Source organism: Rana temporaria, chromosome 3, assembly GCF_905171775.1.
Source record: "Rana temporaria chromosome 3, aRanTem1.1, whole genome shotgun sequence".
Lineage (NCBI taxonomy): Eukaryota > Metazoa > Chordata > Amphibia > Anura > Ranidae > Rana > Rana temporaria.
The window spans coordinates 356,789,041-356,810,489 of record NC_053491.1 but is presented as its reverse complement, the minus strand read 5'-3'; the positions used below and the strand labels follow the sequence as shown (position 1 = coordinate 356,810,489).

General features: G+C 45.6%; 1 protein-coding gene across 1 annotated transcript in view; it reads right to left on the bottom strand.

The window, feature by feature from the left end:
- Positions 1-18,737, bottom strand: part of UHRF1BP1L (UHRF1 binding protein 1 like) — a 147,891-nt gene extending 129,154 nt beyond the window's left edge. Inside the window, exon 1 of the mRNA XM_040345219.1 lies at positions 18,467-18,737. Coding sequence (XP_040201153.1) covers positions 18,467-18,510 — 44 coding nt within the window. The 5' untranslated portion in view covers positions 18,511-18,737. The remainder of the gene's footprint in view (positions 1-18,466) is intronic.
- Positions 18,738-21,449: the final 2,712 nt, after the last annotated feature.

Below are 21,449 nucleotides of genomic sequence, written 5' to 3'. Positions count from 1 at the left end.
GGACGGGAGGCTCACAATAGTGAAGTACCGTACTGGTAATTTATTGTATAAAAACGCAATACATAGATAAAAAAACTTGATTAAAATTGTCGACAGAACAAATAAAATGAAACGTACACCCGTGCATCCGGGGTCACGTTAACACAGTGACGTTAGTGCGTGGCTCCGCTCTGACATGTTTTGTCATAAATGACGTTCTCTAAGGGCACCCGGATGCACGGGTGTACTTTTAATTTTATTTGTTCTGTCGACAATTTTAATCAAGTTTTTTTATCTATGTATTGCGTTTTTATACAATAAATTACCAGTACGGTACTTCACTATTGTGAGCCTCCCGTTCCCTTTTTTCGGCGGTCCCTCGTCACGCCGAGCCTGGGAGCTGATAGTTTGGCGCAAGGTGAATCATCTGCCTAAAGGTTCCTGTTTGAATGAGATGGCCAGAATCCAGAGTCTGGAAAGGATTTGTCGGGAGAGGAGCTACGTACTACCGCTGGGATTTCGTATTACCCATCAGGGTGGATATTGATGCCCGTATGACCTCATCTAACAGGGGGTCCAACATTTCTGGTAAGGGTGTTTACGTACTACCTTGGTGCGATTGTGATGAACAGTTACGTCCTTTCAACTCACAAAAATCGGTGGTGGATTCTTTTCTTTATTTTATTTAAATACATTTTTGTCACTTCACAAATCCGACAATAACATACTACCACGCTTTGGACATGAACTATTCCATTTATTTTTTGAGTGACATTGGTTGCTATCCTCGGCGAGGGGTAGCAACCTTATATTTATTTACGTCTAGTTTGCACAGTTTTTTTGTGTTTAAACTTATATTTACATCTACACTTAATTCAAGTAGTGTGGTTCTTAGCGCTACCTACCCCCTTTTGTTAATGATTCATGCAGCATTTACTTCCTGGAATCCAGATGTATGCAGCTGAGAAAAACTTCTCCCCTCCTGAAGACTCCTGGGATATATGACAACTTGCCTAGGCAAGAAACCAGGAAGTAACTGAAGAAATGTAAAATAATAATAAAAAAGTATAAAAAGTAAATATTATATCCTATCTATTTACTAGTGCTAGCAGCAGGATTAAAAATACTAATAATGTTGATTGGGAGAGTGATGTTCCACTTTAAAAGGTCAAGGCTTTAAAAGGATATGTTTTCACTATTGTTGTATATACATAGTAAATTCCAGTCATGTGTGAATTTAGCTTTGCGCCGCTCTCAAATAATCCCTTCCCCTTTCGACTTTTAATTCCTCTGTAAAGCAGGTACAGAAATGTCTATCATGTTACAACCACTAATGTTGAACACATTAAATAAACTGAGGTCCACGTGGGGTCAGTTAATCAGGCTGTGTGTTGTGGTTTTATTTATAAAAGGTTAGAGATCAGATGAAAGCACACACCAGGCTGTAAATCTCACATAATTCCAAAGTTCAACCAACCACAGTGATACCCTGATTTACAAGAGGAGAGGAGGAAAAACACGTCATTCTTGTATTGACTGGTTTTGCTTTACTGCTCACCTTTTTAGACGTGACACAATATGACAGTTGGGACACAGTCCCATAACACAGCAGCCTGATACTACTCGATTCCAAAAGATCTTCCAAGGACTTTAAAGAATTAAGCTGGTCAAAGCACCAGTACAATTTTGTTTGAAAATTTTATTTTTCAAAACATTTGTTTGATTTCAAGGTAAATTCGAAGTTTGCTTTCACCCACTTGAAAAGTTATTATAAACTTTTTTTTTTTTTTTTAAGTAGCTATATTTACATGCTCTGTGCAATTGTATTGCACAGAGCAGCCCCATTCCTTCTCATCTGGGGTCACCCACCAGTGATGTCCTCTTCTGCACATGCCTCCAAAGCAAGTCGCTTGCTATAGGGAGGGGGGGGCACGCTTGCAAGCAAGCTTCCAACCCGGGTTGTGTGCCATAGACCCTCGTTGTGGCCATGCTCCCCGATTCCTCCTCTCAGTATTTGACTGACAGCAAAAGGAGCCAATGGCTCCCACTTCTATCAGTGCAGCCAATGAGAGCAAGGAGAGAACTGCAGCCGGGCACAGAGCCGGATCGATAAAGGTGTCGGGTACATGTTACGAAGGGGGAGGTTGAGGGATTAGGCAGCAGTGAAAGTTTTTTTTACCAAGAATACATTAAAAGTGGATGTAAACCCTCCATACACCCAGTGAAGTGAACAGCCTCAGATGATACACAGGGATGAACCAAATCTATCTACATAGGTTTTACATGTATGTAGCGCCTGGCTTTTTTCAGAGCCGGTGCCATTGTAAATATAGAGGGGGTTCAGAGAGGTAGTTGGCTCTGAACCGGGTATTTGGTTAAATTTTGCCTCTGTTTTAGTTTGGCTGTACTGTTTGTGCATACTGTCGTTGTCTGGGGTACCGAGTTCCACCCCAGACCGACAGGTGGCAGCAGTGGGGTCAAGTGTAGCTGGATATCTCTTCCCGGCAGCCAATCAGGACGGTGGATCGCCTTGCGGTGCATGCTGGGAAGGGGTATTTAAATGGCAGACGCCATTGGTTCGGGGTCGCTATGTTCCCGCCCTTGAGCTGGGCAGTCATTCCACCCCCCCCCCCCGTGTGTGGCCCTCCTGGCCGGGGTGTGTGCGTGTGTGTGTCGCAGTGTTCCTGGCTCCGGGACCACGTTGGCCCATTCATCCAGATTGTGGATCCAGTGAGTCGACTGGGTGCCTAATTTACCAGATGGTCCTGGCCTGTCCGTCCAATTGGAGCGTGATGTCTGGGCATATAGCCAAGATAGCTAACATTGCTGATTGGAGGAAAGGCACACACCTCCTCTCATTATAGGCAGACACTCTCTAAAGTATTTTGTAACAGGGCCAGCTCCCTGTTAATCTATTTTAGCAACCTCCCCCGACAGAAATGTCAGGCTGCTTTTATCTGATGTGTCCGAGAATTTGTCAGGAGTTATCAGGCTGATAACAAAGGAACAGTTTGGAAGAGAGCTAAGGGGCTTAGCTCATTGAAGAGAGATAACAAAATACTGCAAATATATGTACCCAGCTCAAATTTAATTAATCGGGTTTACATCGACTTTAAGGAAAAAAAAAAAAAAAAAAACAACATTTAGGAGTTAACAAAAAAGGAAGGTAGGTGCGCTGTAGGTGGGGGATGGGAGAGGTGTGTAGAGGAAGTAGGATGGTCTGTATGTGATTATAGCAATACAAACAACATAGCATCAAAAGATAATCAGTGAACTGGCTGACAGAAGTATATCACTTCTATGCATGAGTGCTAAAAGTTATCTTCATGAACTCTATATGGTGAAGTGAAATAAACAATAAAATAAATAATGAAAAATGCAAATAAAGATATACAATGTGCGTCACACAACACCCAAGTGGCTGGGATAGGCTAAGCTGAAAGGTCCATGCAGCAGAGCTTAATAATAAGAAATATATATAATAAACAAAAGTCCAAAATTAAAGTCCAAAATTGAAAGGTGCTGGTGTAGATCCCAACATGTAAGGTAAAAAAAGATCCCCTTCAGGGTGAATGAGGATGTCCCCTTACCTTACTGCTGTAAGGTAACAGCATATAGATCCAAGCAAACTTTCCAAACGTATCTGTATGGGTGGTTATCCAGATGGACTCTAATTCAAGGAAACACAGGTCCCTCTTGGTGGTCACGTCTCAGGATGGCCAATGACTCGCACCCAGAGGGATAAAGCACCAATAGTGTGATACCGTTTTTAAAAAATGTATTTAGCAGAAAGAATACAAACGGGTACTCACATGGTTTAAGATAAAAACAGGCATATAAAACGAGGGAAAATAGTTTGCCAACGTCACCTCTGGTACCTCTCGGTGGACTCTTACACGTATTCGTCACTATACGTGACTTCCTTATATCACCTGTGACACGCCAAAGGTCTGCAGAGGAAGGGGGGCCCCAAGCCTCCAACCCGGGTTGTGTGCCATAGACCCTCGTTGTGGCCATGCTCCCCGATTCCTCCTCTCAGTATTTGACTGACAGCAAAAGGAGCCAATGGCTCCCACTTCTATCAGTGCAGCCAATGAGAGCAGGGAGAGAACTGCAGCCGGGCACAGAGCCGGATCGATAAAGGTGTCGGGTACATGTTACGAGGGGGAGGTTGAGGGATTAGGCAGCAGTGAAAGTTTTTTTTACCAAGAATACATTAAAAGTGGATGTAAACCCTTCATACACCCAGTGAAGTGAACAGCCTCAGATGATACACAGGGATGAACCAAATCTATCTACATAGGTTTTACATGTATGTAGCGCCTGGCTTTTTTCAGAGCCGGTGCCATTGTAAATATAGAGGGGGTTCAGAGAGGTAGTTGGCTCTGAACCGGGTATTTGGTTACATTTTGCCTCTGTTTTAGTTTGGCTGTACTGTTTGTGCATACTGTCGTTGTCTGGGGTACCGAGTTCCACCCCAGACCGACAGGTGGCAGCAGTGGGGTCAAGTGTAGCTGGATATCTCTTCCCGGCAGCCAATCAGGACGGTGGATCGCCTTGCGGTGCATGCTGGGAAGGGGTATTTAAATGGCAGACGCCATTGGTTCGGGGTCGCTATGTTCCCGCCCTCGAGCTGGGCAGTCATTCCACCCCCCCCCCCCGTGTGGCCCTCCTGGCCGGGGTGTGTGCGTGTGTGTGTCGCAGTGTTCCTGGCTCCTGGACCACGTTGGCCCATTCATCCAGATTGTGGATCCAGTGAGTCGACTGGGTGCCTAATTTACCAGATGGTCCTGGCCTGTCCGTCCAATTGGAGCGTGATGTCTGGGCATATAGCCAAGATAGCTAACATTGCTGATTGGAGGAAAGGCACACACCTCCTCTCATTATAGGCAGACACTCTCTAAAGTATTTTGTAACAGGGCCAGCTCCCTGTTAATCTATTTTAGCAACCTCCCCCGACAGAAATGTCAGGCTGCTTTTATCTGATGTGTCCGAGAATTTGTCAGGAGTTATCAGGCTGATAACAAAGGAACAGTTTGGAAGAGAGCTAAGGGGCTTAGCTCATTGAAGAGAGATAACAAAATACTGCAAATATATGTACCCAGCTCAAATTTAATTAATCGGGTTTACATCGACTTTAAGGTAAAAAAAAAAAAAAAAAACAACATTTAGGAGTTAACAAAAAAGGAAGGTAGGTGCGCTGTAGGTGGGGGATGGGAGAGGTGTGTAGAGGAAGTAGGATGGTCTGTATGTGATTATAGCAATACAAACAACATAGCATCAAAAGATAATCAGTGAACTGGCTGACAGAAGTATATCACTTCTATGCATGAGTGCTAAAAGATATCTTCATGAACTATATATGGTGAAGTGAAATGAACAATAAAATAAATAATGAAAAATGCAAATAAAGATATACAATGTGCGTCACACAACACCCAATTGGCTGGGATAGGCTAAGCTGAAAGGTCCATGCAGCAGAGCTTAATAATAAGAAATATATATAATAATCAAAAGTCCAAAATTAAAGTCCAAAATTGAAAGGTGCTGGTGTAGATCCCAACATGCAAGGTAAAAAAAGATCCCCTTCAGGGTGAATGAGGATGTCCCCTTACCTTACTGCTGTAAGGTAACAGCATATAGATCCAAGCAAACTTTCCAAACGTATCTGTATGGGTGGTTATCCAGATGGACTCTAATTCAAGGAAACACAGGTCCCTCTTGGTGGTCACGTCTCAGGATGGCCAATGACTCGCACCCAGAGGGATAAAGCACCAATAGTGTGATACCGTTTTTAAAAAATGTATTTAGCAGAAAGAATACAAACGGGTACTCACATGGTTTAAGATAAAAACAGGCATATAAAACGAGGGAAAATAGTTTGCCAACGTAACCTCTGGTACCTCTCGGTGGACTCTTACGCGTATTCGTCACTATACGCGACTTCCTTATATCACCTGTGACACGCCAAAGGTCTGCAGAGGAAGGGGGCCCCGAGATCCCCTGCTGACATCTTGGAGAGGGAGAGATTAGCTGAGTGCAGCTTGTCACTTGCTTTGCCTGCCAGGAGCTCTGCACAGGGAGGGGGGCCGAGATCCCTGCTGACATTTTAGAGAGGGGGAGATCAGCTGAGTGAGCTCGCCACTTCCTTAGCCTGCCAAACCTCTCCTCCCTTCTCCGAGCACTGTAGGGGGGGTAAAATCCTCCGCTGGGAGGAAAGGAGGAGAGAAGCAGGAGATCAGCTGATCGCAGAGCGGCTGTACTCTGAAGGTACTTGGCACAATTGACACACGCAGTCTACACTATACACTACTGCAATGGAGTAGTGTTTACACTACACACACAAGTACTCTACACTAGGGCTTATTTTCAGGGTAGGGCTTATATTGCAGCCCTCCCCGAAAATCAGGGTAGGTCTTACTTTCGGGGAAACACGGTAGCCAGTAAGGCATCCAGCCTTGTCACATGGGGCAGGTAGATCAGCTTTGTGTCAGCTCCAAGTCTCAGGCCCCATACACACGAGAGGATTTATCCGCAGATACGGTCCAGCGGACCGTATCCGCGGATAAATCCTCTTGAGGATTTCAGAAGATTTCTATGCGATGGCGTGTACACACCATCGCATTGAAATCCGCGCTGAAATCCTCTGGCGATGACGTGTCGCGCCGTCGCCGCTATTATGACGCGGCGACGGGCGCGACGCTGTCATATAAGGAATTCCACGCATGCGTCAAATCATTACGAAGCGTGCGGGGAATCCCTTTGGACGGATGGATCCGGTAAGTCTGTACAGACGAGCGGATCCATCCGTTGGAATGGATTCCAGCAGATGGATTTGTTGTGCATGTCAGCAAATATCCGATCTGCTGGAAACCATCCCAGAGGAGATTTCTCCGCGGAAACAGATCCGCTGGCGTGTACACACCATAGGATCTATCCGCAGAAACCCATTTGCTGGGATTTATCTGCGGATGGATTCTATCGTGTGTATGGGGCCTCAAAGTTGTAAGTTACCCAGGGCAAACTCTCTCCCAACAATAATTATTACCATTGGTGAGTTAGGCCATTATTGTGAACCTGTGCTTTGCCCTAATTGGGTTCACAAAAATTTCAAAACATGATCGCTGGAAAAAACAAACAAAAAAAAAAATCATTCTGCTTTTCCTTTTACAGCCAACCTGAAACTAAACCTGTACATTATTCAATTTTTCATGGCCCATCTGAACAATATATATATATATATATATATATATTGTATATATCATGGATAAAACTGCAAAGGGTCCTTTGTGGAAGCGGTGACTGCGGGTGTCAGGCTTGCATTTCAATACATGAAAGTAGAGATGAAAATCATTACTTGGTACACAAAGAATAGAGCTTGCTGTAGGTGCACTGTGGCGTTTCTGACAAGTGTTACATGGAACATAAGAAAAGGTTACTTTGTAGCGATGACGTACAAAGCACTCGCCCTTCATGTGTCCCTTATTTTACAGAGAATCTGTGTCACTGAACGGAGGAGACAGAATAAGGCCAGTCAGCAAGCAGACCAAGCCTTGATTTTATCATACATTCTTCTACTGTTTAGAGTTGGCTGTCAATATCTATGCCAAAATCTGTTAAAAGATCAGCGTAATGTCATAAACCAGACTAAGGAGTCCGGAAGTGCACTTGTCTAATTGAAAGAAAAAAAAGTAATCATAAAGGCCTTGTTCATGTGGCTTTGTAAATGGTGCTCAACGGGCATTCTTTACACATGCCGAGGGATCCATGATTTGGGGGTGCAAAAGGTGAGTCCATCTTTCCTCCTCATGTGTCCCTCTGCTCTCTGTACAAGCCATCATTCTGATCTACAGTATATAAAATACATTATTTATCATTCAAAAAGTGTTTCCCAGTGCTAAACCTTTCATCCAATTTCTAAATCGCTGCATTTGTAAATTTCAAAAGCCTGTATAAAAAGGAATAGTAGTGGTAAAAAAAAATAATAAATAAATAAATATAAAAAAAAAAAAAAAAAGCACTTGTGGGTTTATAGCGGAGTTCCACCCAAAAGTAGAAGTCCGCTTTAAGTACTCCTGACATGCCACATTATTTTTGGAGGGTTGCATCTAGAGTAGGACTTCCTGTCCCACTTCCTTCTTCCTGTTCTTGGCCGCCTAGGCGACACCTCCTCTCCCCCTAGGCGGCCCCTCCCTCTAGGCAATCTTCTGGGACACGTCACAGGTCCCAGAAGATGGCCTGGCGACTAGCAGAGTGCAGCGCAACTCACGCCTGGCTGTGATGCCGAAAGCTGTCATGGCCCGGTGCTCACAGTTGCTATGACAGCGTCGGCGAAGAGGAGTGAAGCTCAAGCCGCCTGAATCGCTGGACCGTGGGATAGGCAAGTTTTTAAAAGTGGCTTTTAATTAAAAAATAAATAATTGTGGAACTCCGCTTTAAAGTGGAGGTTCACCCAAAAAATAAATTTTTAACATTAGATTGAGGCTAATTACGGGAAGCAGAATCGGGTGTTTTGTTTAAAATCAAAGCAGTACTTACTATTTTAGAGATAGATTCCGGGTATGGGCTGTGGGACTGGGTGTTCCTATTTGATTGACAGCCTTCCGACCGTCGCATACAGCGCGTCACCAGTTTCCGAAAGTAGCCGAACGTCGGTGCGAGGGCGCCGTATAGAGCCGCACCGACGTTCGGCAACTTGTAACGTGCTGTATGCGACCGTCGGAAGGCTGTCAATCAAATAGGAACACCCAGTCCCACAGCCCATACCCGGAAGCGGCGGAGAACATCTATCTCTAAAACGGTAAGTACTGCATTGATGTAAAAAAAAAAAACACTCGCTTCTGCTTCCCGTAATTGGCCTCAATCTAATGTTAAATTTTTTTTGGGTGAACCCCCGCTTTAACTAATCTTTTTTTGTATAATTCTCCTTTAAGGGGGCATGGCAGGGGGTGTGTCAAATGCCTACATACTTTTGCCAATAGGTGTCCCTTGTTCCCATCTGAAAAAGTTGGTAGGTATGTTAAGGGGGAGGTTCAGACATTACCCAAATGTAACCACACATTTGCCTCTACAGCCGTGGTCAGCAACCCCCGCTGTAGAGGTGTCCCTCCTGTCGAGTGTCTGCAGAAACTGCAGCTTGCAATGGTGGCACCCAAGCAGGTACGCTCCTGACCCCCTACTCTGCATGTCCATTCTGACACAAAGTCGCAGCTCGGCCCCGCCCCCTCTCTACTCATTAGCTCAGTGGCTGGGATTGACAGCAGCGGGAGCCAATGGTTGGAAGATAGGAGCAAACTGGATTTCTGGCAGATTAATGTGTAGATTTACAGCTATTTTATTGTGATAAAACATAGGAAAATGTGAATGTATGGCCAAGGCCAACCCATTTTGCCCAGACATGCACTTTAACACAAATCAGTTACTACACAGCAGAGCTAATGCTGGCAATACATAACAATTTCCCCACAATTCTTTTATGGTGGACACCTCCATCAACTAACACACACACGCTACTTGACTTATGTGATTCAATTTTTCTCATCACTGGTTCAATCTCTCCACCTTCATAAGCAGTTCATGCATGTGCTGGTCCCCACAACATGGCTGCACAAACTCCTGTTCCCCTTTCCTCTCACACTGGCCAATAGGGCAGGTGTCAGGACACATCATGATGGACCATGACTGTGTATATTTTTCTTTGTGATAACATATTTTTGCACCCTTTTCCCCCCAGAAAAGGGAAAAAAAACGTCCCTGAAACGCATCGGGCTACCTTGTAAACACCCATACGGATTTGGTCATACACCCAATACTGGTCAATCTGGTGCTCCAGGATTTGAGTTATAGGGTACCATTGTCACGAACAATATGTGATATTATGTCAATTGTTGTTTAATACAAATATGACCATGGGGGTGGGGTTGTATTTTTTTATGATTGTATAACAAATAAAGCTTTTTTACATTTTACCATACCCTCTTCATACTCATATACTGTACTATATCTCCCTTCTGCCCTAGAAAGTCCCCATTGAGGTTTTATTTTAAAGTAGTCTATAGCAGTAGTTCTCAACCTCAGTCCTCAAGTACCCCCGACAGGCCACGTTTTGGGAATTTCCCTTAAGACTCCTTTCCCACTGGGGTGACCGAGCGTTAGCGGTAAAGCGCCACTCATTTTAGCAGCACTTTACCGCTGTTTAAGCAGAACTTTTCGTCTGCTGGCGGTGCGCTTTTAACCCCGCTAGGGGCCCGGAGTTAGAAGGATGTTGCGGCGCTTCCAAATCGCTTTTCAGACGCTTCGGAAGCATTGCCCATTTATTTCAATAGGTAGGGCATTTTAGGAGTATACAGTGCTCCCAAACCGCCCCAAAGATGCTGCTTGCAAGACTTTTCCTAACGTCCCGCATGCGCACCGGTCCAGAGCGAAAAGTCACACTAAAATGAATGGGAGGCGGTTTTCAGGTGCAAAAACTGGCGCTATTTCTAACGCTAAAACGCCTGAAAACCGCCTCAGATTGAAAGGGGTCTTAGATAAAATAGCTGTCCAAAATACCAAGCCATTGACTCTGATTTAAAGCACCTGTGCAAGGTAAAGGAAAACCTGCAAACATGGCCTGTTGGGGGTACTTGAGGACCGAGGTTGACAACCACTTTTCACAATCCATTATTTAAGACCGGTATCTAACTGCCCCCCCTTGTTGCACAATTTTTTTAGGCTTGATTCACACCAATTCAGTTTGTATATTGCAGGTGCATTTTGCGTTTTTTTCAATACACATCTTTAAACCATTGAAGTCTATGGAACCAAAAACCAGAATAAAAAGCCTGACCCTTGCCATAAAATGCACAGATGTGAACGGGTGGACTTTCAATTAGTCAAACAAGGTTTCAGTCACTGAACAATGCCTGCAGCTTTAAATCTGTGCTATGCACAGCAGGTTCTTTAGCTTTTACTGTTCTTCAGTCCCCTCCCCCACCACAAGAACAAAGACAGGTGAGAGGGCTTTCCAAAGTCATGCAGGTATTAAATGCACTTCTGTATCTGAGCCCATGTTGTAAACTCAGCCTAAAGCCGGCCATAGACGATTCCAATCTCAGCTGCTTCAGCAGGGACAGGCCAAGATTCCAACCATATATTGTCAGGCTGATTGTACCCAAGTTGAAGATCGATCATGCAAGGTGAATGCAATTTTTGCCGCTGGCAGTAATCATTGTGTTCTTCCAGTAAGAGAACAAAATAGCTCCACGGGAAGAGATTCCCCAATTCACAATGACTGTGTTCATAGGGGAATCAAGCGATTTTCTTTCCTGCAGCGTTTGCAGGAAAGAAAAAATAAATAAATCGCTCCGTCTATGGACAGATTTAGCAATAGTTGTTCTACATTGTGGTTGGTCCTTGATCCGGTCTTCCTTTTGCATAAAGTGCAATCCATAACATGTTCCCCAGTGTCACTTTGAAATCTGCAATCCTTATGAATATGAACTTCACAGATAGCAATAATGCGACTATATACTGTATTAACTCCAGCAATTGTTTTTAGATTTCGATTTTTTACTGGTGTTTGTTTGCCCTCTGTCTTCACCTGGTGGTGATCTGAGCAATAACACACCTTCGGTATTAGCGATACACAAATCTGGAGGAATGCGAACAGGAGGTACAGCAGCATTGTCAGTCTAGGGCAGTAATGGCGAACGTTGGCACCCCAGATGTTTTGGAACTACATTTCCCATGATGCTCCACTACACTGCATGAGCATCATGGGAAATGTAATTCGAAAACAAGGTTCGCCATCACTGGTCTAGGGAAAGGTAGTGTTCCATGTGTTATCAGATTTAGATACACTAGCAAACTGAAGCCAAACTCCAGCTCTCACTCTTTATAATCAGTTCTAGAAAACCTTTTTTTTTATCCTTTCGGGATAAAGGTTTTACATGAATAAATGAAAGCTGATCATTTTAATCACTCCTGCCAGTGTTAAGTGGTTTGGCTTATCCATGTGAATACTAGGGTTGCACCGATACCGATACTAGTATCGGTATCTGAGCCGATACCGAGCATTTGCATGAGTACTTGTTCTCGTGCAAATGCTCCCAATGCTTGATCTGAAACCTGGGAGTGAAGAGGCACTCCTGGAAATCAGTGGGCAGAGAGAAGTGGGAGCGGAGAGCGCGTCCTCATCAGGCTGACAGCAGCGGACGGTAAGCTGGCCGGGGCAGGGGAGCAGCCGCATGTTCTGTCAGAATCAGCGACCCGGCCATTGCATTCGGTAACAGAAGTGACGTTCCGTGTCTCCGTCAGAGGCTAAACACTGCGACGCCCATCTTGGTACAGCCTGCATTTGGCCGCAGTAAGCCTGCAGTGGACATCTTGTTACACCCAACCCATATAGTTCACTAACTATATGAGCTGGGTGTAACAAGATGTCTGCTGTTGCCTTCTGACTGTAAACTCACTGTGGCCGAGTGCAGGGTGTACCAAGATGGGCATCATAGCATTTGTACTAGGCTACTAGCATTGCAAAATCTTGTTGTTTGAATTGTTATTCTCTTACTCTCATCTCATCGTTTACTAAGCCAGCAATTGCCCATCAGTGCGTTCCCATAAGTGATGCCCATCAGTGCCAGCCCATCAGCGAAGCCTCATCAGCGAAGGAGAAAAATTACTTAGTTACAAAATTATTCTTTGAAAACTGTCACATGACATTAAAAAAAAGTATTGGTACTTGGTCTTAAAAAAGTGGTATCGGTGCAACTAACTAATACATTCTGCTAGGGACCTTGAGCTTGTGAAAAACAGACTTGCTGGCTGGATGGATCACCAGATGAACATAGAAGAAAGAAAACCTAAAAAAAAAAAAAGAAAACTGATGCAGCCGTCACACCCAAGAATTGGTAAGCTGCAAAATAATGTCTTCTTTAAAAGCAGTAAAAAAAAATAGTGCTTACTAGGCACCATATAGTATCTGTCCTTATCTATACCTGCAGAGTCACAGTACATACCAGCATCTGTTACTTCTGAGCTGTCTGGATTCCTTACAGAAGTGATTACCCTTAGCTATACATTGCCCCCCCATCACCAGAGCCCCCACAAATACCCTGTACTTCCGGGTATGAGGTACATATATACAGCTTTTTAAGATGCATCTCTACTGCCAGAGTAGCCAATGACTTGCATAGAAATTTCTTGGTCTCCGGCAGCAGAAGCGTGAAGTACTGCAAAAAGGTTTTCCGATGGAAAATAAGGAGAATCTAGAGCAATATCTGTATAATTCATGGACTCTTAATTATTCATGCTTGTGGTATCCTAGGAAGTGATTCACTGCAATCTATAAACATGACTCGGAAATACCAGACCTACCTGGAGAAACCACACAATAGTCGTATCCATGTGCATTCATTCAGGTAGGCCGATAGTTGGAGGCCTACCAGTTGGTGTGCAAATAAGATCGCCGCACACCACAAGTTTATCTAAACCGGTGATAAAATAAAACATTATGTCATTAGAAATACCACAACCCTCTCTATGATACAGAATTTTATAGTCTATTTATACCTTTAACTACAAGGTGTGTGCACACCAATTTGAAATGTAGATCCTCTTTAGTCATTCATACTCAGCAGCGCTGAACCAGAAAAAAAAAAAAACTGCTCCCATGATAAAATACAAATTGTCCCTGCTGTAAAATGCTGGCCATACACAGATAGATCCCACTTGGTATAAAGCAATCTTTCTGATGGATTCTAGCAATTATCAACCAGGCGTGGGCTGCATAGACAGCTATAAGAAAAGTGGAGCGGAGCGCTCCTTTATTAACGTTCTTCACTGACAACTGTAAAAGATGATTTTCATAAGGAGACACAAATCCATAATTAGGAATTATTACAAGAAGAGATGTATTATTAATGGGAGAATAAGGTATTAGCTGTATTATTAATGGAGACTGTAAGCCATACAGATTGCAATACATTGTATATTGAATTATCCCTATTGGGGGGATGCTGTAGTGTTGTCATCTCGCATAGAGAAAAGGTATTTACAGGAAACCCTCAGCCGGCAGTTTAGGGTCAGAATTAGTAACGGTTGTTGATAAGCTGCTCTACAACCTTAGTTGACTCTTCCTGGACGAGTCTGCTCAGGGGACAGCTTGTTAGATGCAACTCATTCTTCCAGCAATCCCCTGACAGGCCGAGGTGCCAGAAAGATGGCCCACAGACCTGGAAGGGTGCTTCACCGATGGCATAAAGACTTCTCAGGGGTGCCGAAACGGAACAACAGAGGCCCTGGAGGGAGGGGGATTAATAGGGCAGCACAAAAGTCCCACGAGGGTGCTTCACAAATACCACAAAAGCACCTCAGGGTACCAGAATGATAACACACACAGGTCCTAGGATGGGTGACAGCATTTCACACAGGCCCAAGGGGAGTGCCAAGAGCATAACATATAGACTCAGGGAGCGTGCCAGTTGAATGGCACAAGGACACTTTAGTGACACCCAAGTGGTACTATACAGACCCCCATGGCTGCCAAAAGGTGGTACATTGACTCCCAGGGCTACCTAGAGAACAGCATGCGGCCACAAGTACAACACGTAGAACTCCCCCCCAGGACAGCTAGAAGGGAGGCACACACACTATCCAAAACAGCCAAAAGGGGGGGAGGGCACACACACACACACACACACACATGTAGCACTACCCCCGCAGGAGCTGCTGGTTATATTATGGGTGGCACGTTACCTCTATTCTCGCTGTCCGGGTAAAAGGAGTCTGAAGAATTTCAATGTCCACACAATGCACATCTTTTTCTTAGGTTTATTTTTCAGAACTTTAGAAAATAAGGATGAAAGGTGGAAGGGTAAGTAGGTTCAGGTGCACAGTCACAACTAAGGAAACACTCCTGATTCCAGCAAACAGTTTTCGTCACCACTCTAGCCAGAGTGGGTATTGCTCACCCGGATAGGTCCCTCTCACTGGCCTAGCAGCCGGGATGGCGCACAAAGTAAAGTACAGTCTCTGCCACAGACTTTTCTTTCTTGATGAGACACTTTGGTCCGGAATCCTCTGCCACAGGATTCAGCACCCGGTTCTCTTTAGCTTGGTTTCTTTAGAACCGACAGGCGACACTGTCAAGCCTCTCGGTGTATGGTGCATCCTTCGATGAAGTTTCCAGGCCTTCTCCCAAGGTACCAGCCTCTTGCATCGCCCTCTCCAGGATAGGCCCTCCCCTGGCCTTCATCAAGTGGCTTCCTCCCGCAGATGGACAGCACAGGATCACCTTTGCAGTGCCTCTGGTGGGCCCAGCCAGACAACTGGATCCACCAGACGAAGCCTCAGGCCAACGTGGTCCCGGGACCAGGATTCGGAGCGCGCACCTTAGGCCAGGCGGGCCACGAGGCACGAACGGATGGACGAACTTCGCACCAATGGCATCCGTCCCTTAAGTACCCCTCACCCAGCATGCACAGAGGGGCGACCACTCCCACCGATTCGTCGCTGAGGGGGACACTTAATACACCTTGACCATGCTGCTGCCAACCTTTGTCTCGGGAGGTAATGACACCCCCAGGCGAGCAATTGTGGATACTCGCAGCACAGCCATGGCTGGAACAGAGGCTAAATTGCCCTTAATCACTCTGGTCTGAGCCAAATAACAGCTCAGACCCCCACTAAATTTAAAGCAGCGCCTGTTCAACAGAAGCAGGGCGCTACACACAAACTATCCAGGACAGCCAAAAGGGGGGGAGGGCACACACACACTATCCAGGACAGCCAAAGGGGGGGGAGGGCGCACACACACACACTATCCAGGACAGCCAAAGGGGGGGAGGGCACACACACACACGCTATCCAGGACAGGCAAAAAGGGTGGAGGGCACACACACACACTATCCAGGACAGACAAAAAAGGGTGGAGGGCACACACACACACACTATCCAGGACAGGCAAAAAAGGGGGAGGGCACACACGCACACACACACACTATCCAGGACAGGCAAAAAAGGGGGGAGGGCACACACACTATCCAGGACAGGCAAAAAAGGGGGGAGGGCACACACACTATCCAGGACAGGCAAAAAAGGGGGGAGGGCACACACACACACTATCCAGGACAGGCAAAAAAGGGGGGAGGGCACACACACACACACACACACACACACACACACACTATCCAGGACAGGCAAAAAAGGGGGGAGGGCACACACACTATCCAGGACAGGCAAAAAAGGGGGGAGGGCACACACACTATCCAGGACAGGCAAAAAAGGGGGGAGGGCACACACACTGACACACTATCCAGGACAGGCAAAAAGGGGGGAGGGCACACACACTATCCAGGACAGGCAAAAAGGGGGGAGGGCACACACACACACTATCCAGGTCAGCCAAAAGAGGGAGGACACACACACTATCCAGGACAGCCAAAGGGGGGGGGGGAGACTAGGACCCCTGGCAGTGTCAGAAAGGTGTGACATGAGCTATGCCCCAACAGTGATACAGTAAAAGGACAATCACAGCAATGGTACATGGATAGGATGGTGAGCCAGCGTTACTATTTCTATTTCAGCCAACACAAAGAAATCCTGAGATTAGTCTTCCCCCTCCATAATTTATATCAGATTTCATTATGCTAGCATCAACACCACCCTGGAATACAAAAAAGCAAAACAAAACCTTTGCACATTCACGTTAGCGAGAGGCCAGACAGTACTCGTCAATGACATCATGTTTTTTAAACAGATCTGGCAGACATGAACACACAGCCAAGCCCAAGAAACCCGACCCATACCGGAGAGTCTGAAAAACATTCAGAACATTATTATCATTACAGCGCCAAACTGATGATCTCGAAAAGTTCAGATTCCTAGACAGTGAGCGACAGCCCAATCTTGGTACTGGGTGATGCCAGCCCTGGGATGGAGCCATTGGCACTGGAGCAAACTGGCCGTGGATAAAGACACATCACCAACTGCTTAACTTGTGCTGGAGGGCTGGGTCAGACCTTGTATGGACAGTGCTGAATTTATGAAAGGGCAAAAGGGGCAATTGCCCTGGGTGTATCTTGGGAAGTAATATTTTGCCTGCCAAAATCTGTAAAAGCTTTTCCTCTGGCATTATTTTTAAGCCTTAGGCCCCTTTTACACTGGGCTTTCCGATCAGGTCCACCTGTCAGTTTTTCAGGCGGACCCAATTGGATGCTCCATTCTCCTCTATGGGGCAGCGGATGACAGCGGTGACATGCCCGCTGACACCCACTGCTATCCAATCCTGTCCCTGAAATCAAGACGAATGGAAAGCCTATTTTTCATCCGTCTGGTGGATCGGATGGGTGGTCTATTTTCATCCGATCTCCCCATAGAGGATAGAGGGACTCTGACAGGTCCATCTCTGCACACTGAGCGAAGATGGACCTGTCATCCGCCTGCTCAGCGGATCGATCCCCCGCTGAGCAAAACGAAGTTCGTCGGGGAGATAGCCCGTGTGAATAGACCATTAAGAACATTTTTGGTGGCCCAAGCAAATCACACATGGGGCACTTACTCTCTTAAGAAAGGTAGGTTACGATTGCATGCATGTGACCTCATAATGACGTTTTGTCATGCATTTTTTTTAAATTGAAAGTGAACCAATTTCACAGTTATTGACTTGTTAGTTTGAGAGAAAAGTCAACTACCGAGGAAATATCATGTAGAGCCAGGTCTAGGTATATGGACGTTGTGGGTGTGAATTTTAATGCCTGTGTATGGGGGTTGCCAACAAACTTAAAGTGCCCTGGGGCCCCTAAGGTCCAAAATCTGGTCCTGTTTACCAAGACAGTTCGGTTAGAGAGGGGTTAATCTGGATAGCTGTCATCTCCTGGCTGTAGTAAATTCCTCCAAAAAAAAAAGCACACAAAAAAGGGTGAGGAAGGAAATAATTGATCAGAGGATTTTTCTGGCGTAGGCAAGCGATAACAAGGTGACAGGGGACCTTGGGAACGCCAGACACCGCCAGTCACAGATGTCACCCTTGGACCCTCAAACCCCACAGCGTGACATCATGTTTACAAAGCCCATTCCGATTTCCTGTTGTCACGTCACCCTCCCACTTCAATATACAGCTGAGCAAAACACATTGTCATACTTTCCCCCCAGCAATTAAAACATCCATTCCCTTTAACCCTTTAAGCACCCACCAGCACCGTTTCGCCCCTTGTGCCCAGTGCCTTTAGTGCTGCTGGCATCGCCCTCCCACACCTCTTAGGAGTCTTTGGATCCTCTTTATGATCATGTCTCCCCTATAAATCAGTCCTTTCTACCCCTACTTAAAGGGAGCAGCGAGAAACCAAACCGGCTCCGTTTCAAAGTGCAGTCACCCCCAGTAACCAACCAGATGTGACCTCATGTGTGCGCACAAGCAAGGCGACCACTGGTGGGTTGCTAGGGGTTTCTGCAGCATCTGGCACAGCCAGGAGGTGAATGAGAAGAATCACAATGATAGAAAACAGACCTGGAGAGATGTTTCAGGATTTGCTTCTTGATAATCCCAGCCATGGTGCAGGGGAAGAGGGCAGGATCAGCAGCAGAAGAGGAGGAGAGTCCTAGGGGGGGTCCTCATCTAGACGCAGGGGTCTGCCTGTCCCTCCATAGTCACACAGAGGGGACAGGCTCCAGGTAGGGGGACTCAGAGACACAGTGTCCAGGGGAAAGAGGCAGCACACACCATCACACAGCGTCCATCTTAGCTGCACCATCACCTAGAGACAGGCAGCAGGAGGAGGTACACAGTGACTCATGGAGGGAGGGTGGAGGAGAGGCTGTACAATGGTAGGGGGAGGATAACCCTTTCATGGCCTGAGCTGCTGCTGCTGTGGGGGGGGGGGGGGGGGGCACAACCTCCCACTCCGTGCCACAGCCCCTGACTTTTTGTATATATATATATATACACACACATATATATATATATATACATACATACATACATACACACACACACACACACACACATACATTAAAACTTGTTTTTATTTTAAACATTTAAATAATAAATAAATATAAAAAAAGTAAATACATTAACTAAATCATAACAAAAATGTGTTTGAGATTTAGATAGATAGGTAGATAGATAGAGACATATCTCAAAATAATTGTTGTTATTATTTAATTTATTTACTTAATACTATTATTTACATTTTTTTAATAAAAACGTTTTAATGTATGTGTGTGTGTGTATATATATAATACTATTAAATATACAAGTGTAAATTACTCTAAACTTTTCATTCAAGCTCCTCAACTCTATCCCTTCATCTTCAATCCTTAATTTGTGTATATATACCGGGCCAGATTCAGGTACAAATGCGGCGGCGTAGCGTATCGTCTTTACGTTACACCGCCGCAAGTTTTCAGCGCAAGTGCCTGATTCACCAAGCACTTGCGTGTAAACTTACGGCGGTGTAACGTAAAGTCGTCCGGCGCAAACCCGCCTAATTCAAATGGGGCGTGTACCATTTAAATTAGGCGCGTTCCTGCGCCGAACGTTCTGCGCATGCTCCGTGTGAAAATTTCCCGACGTGCATTGCGCGAAATGATTTTGCCCGACGTAATGTTTTGGTGACGTGCGTAACGTACTTTCGTATTCCCGGACGTCTTACGCAAAAAAATAAAATTTGAAATTCGACGGGGGAACGACGGCCATACTTTAACATGGGCTGTCTAAAATTAAGCCATGAAAAAGCAGGCCTAACTTTGCGATGGGAAAAAACGACTAGCGACGATGTAACAAACTCGCGTACCTTTGTGGATCGCCGTAAAAGCTAATTTGCATACCCGACGCTGGAAAACAACGCGAACTCCACCCAGCGGCGGCCGGAGTATTGCTTCCTAAGATCCGAAGGCATACGAAGCCGTAAGCCTGTCGGATCTTAGCCAAATGCCGTTGTAACTTGTTTTGAGGATTTAAAACAACGCTATGACGCGGCAAATTTAAAAATACGCCGGAGTATCAGTAGATACGCCGGCGTATTACAACTGTGAATCTGGCCCACCGTATTTATCGGCGTATACTGCGCACTTTTTTGCCCTGAAAATCAGGGCAAAATCATGGGTGCGCGATATACGCCGATACCCGCGCTTTGTTCGAACCACTGCGCCGACATATACCGAGCGCAGTACACTCGGGTATAGTCGGGCAGGCTCTGCTCCTCTCGCGGTCACGTCGTGTGCGTCCTGTACGTCGTTTACGCCCGACTATACCCGAGTGTACTCCCCTCGGTATATGTCGGCGCAGTGGTTCGAACACAGCGTGGGAAGCGGGGATCGAGCGGGGATGTTTTTTGTTTTTCCTGCCGGCAAGTGTGCTGGGAAATAAACTTTATTTTGTTTGCTCTGTAACAAGCCCTTTCATATGTGCCTTCCTATAAAAGCTAGTTATAAAATTAGAGTGGTTGCCTTTTTGTTTGGCTATACATAGCTTTATATCCTAAATAATACATATTAAAGAGGAACTGTACCTGAGCACCACAAACTGAAATTTGATATTTAATTCCTTTTTAAAATTCAAAGCACACTCACCCGTCCATCAATGTCTCTGTGCTTTAATTTGTTGAGAAATCACTTGGAAAAACATCCTCATAGTATTTCTAGACATGGCCATCTTGAGTAAGGGCAGATGATTCATGTAGTATTTACTTCTGGAATCCATTTGCCCTTAGCTTAGGCATGCAGGCAGGAGGACACGCTTAACTGAGAATTCCCTCTTCCCCTCTTCCAGATGAAAGAAAAACAAAATGGCCATGACGACTCCTGGGATTTATGGCATCATTTGTCTAAGCCAGAAACCACAAAGCAACTGAAGAAATGTAAAAAAAAAAAAGAAGAAAGAAAGTTTTAAAACAACTATGTATAATATACGTACCGTATTTATCGGCGTATACCGTGCACTTTTTTGCCCTGAAAATCAGGACAAAATCGTGGGTGCGCGATATACGCCGATACCCGCTTTCCCGCGCTGAGTTTGAATACTGCGGCGTCCTCCCCGCTCGTTTCCCGCTTTCCCGCGCCGAGTTTGAATACTGCGCTGGCATATACCGAGCGCAGTACACTCGTGTATAGTCGGGTAGTCTCGGCTCCTCTCACGCTGACGTCCAAGACGTACAGGACGTGAGCGCGAGTGTAGCCGAGACTGCCCGACTATACACGAGTGTACTGCGCTCGGTATATGCCGGTATGCAGTATTCAAACTCGGCGCGGGAAAGCGGGAAACGAGCGGGGAGGACGGCGCAGAAGGACGCCGTACACGACGAAGAGGACACCCGAAGCCGCAGACGGACGCTGGACCCGACAAGGCCGCCGATGGACGCCGCGCAAGACACCAAACTAAGTACAAAAATCTTTTTTCCACAGGAATTTCGGGGCAACTTTAGGGGTGCGCGCTATACCCCAATAAATACGGTATATACCCATTTATTAATGCTAGAAGCATAATGATTAAA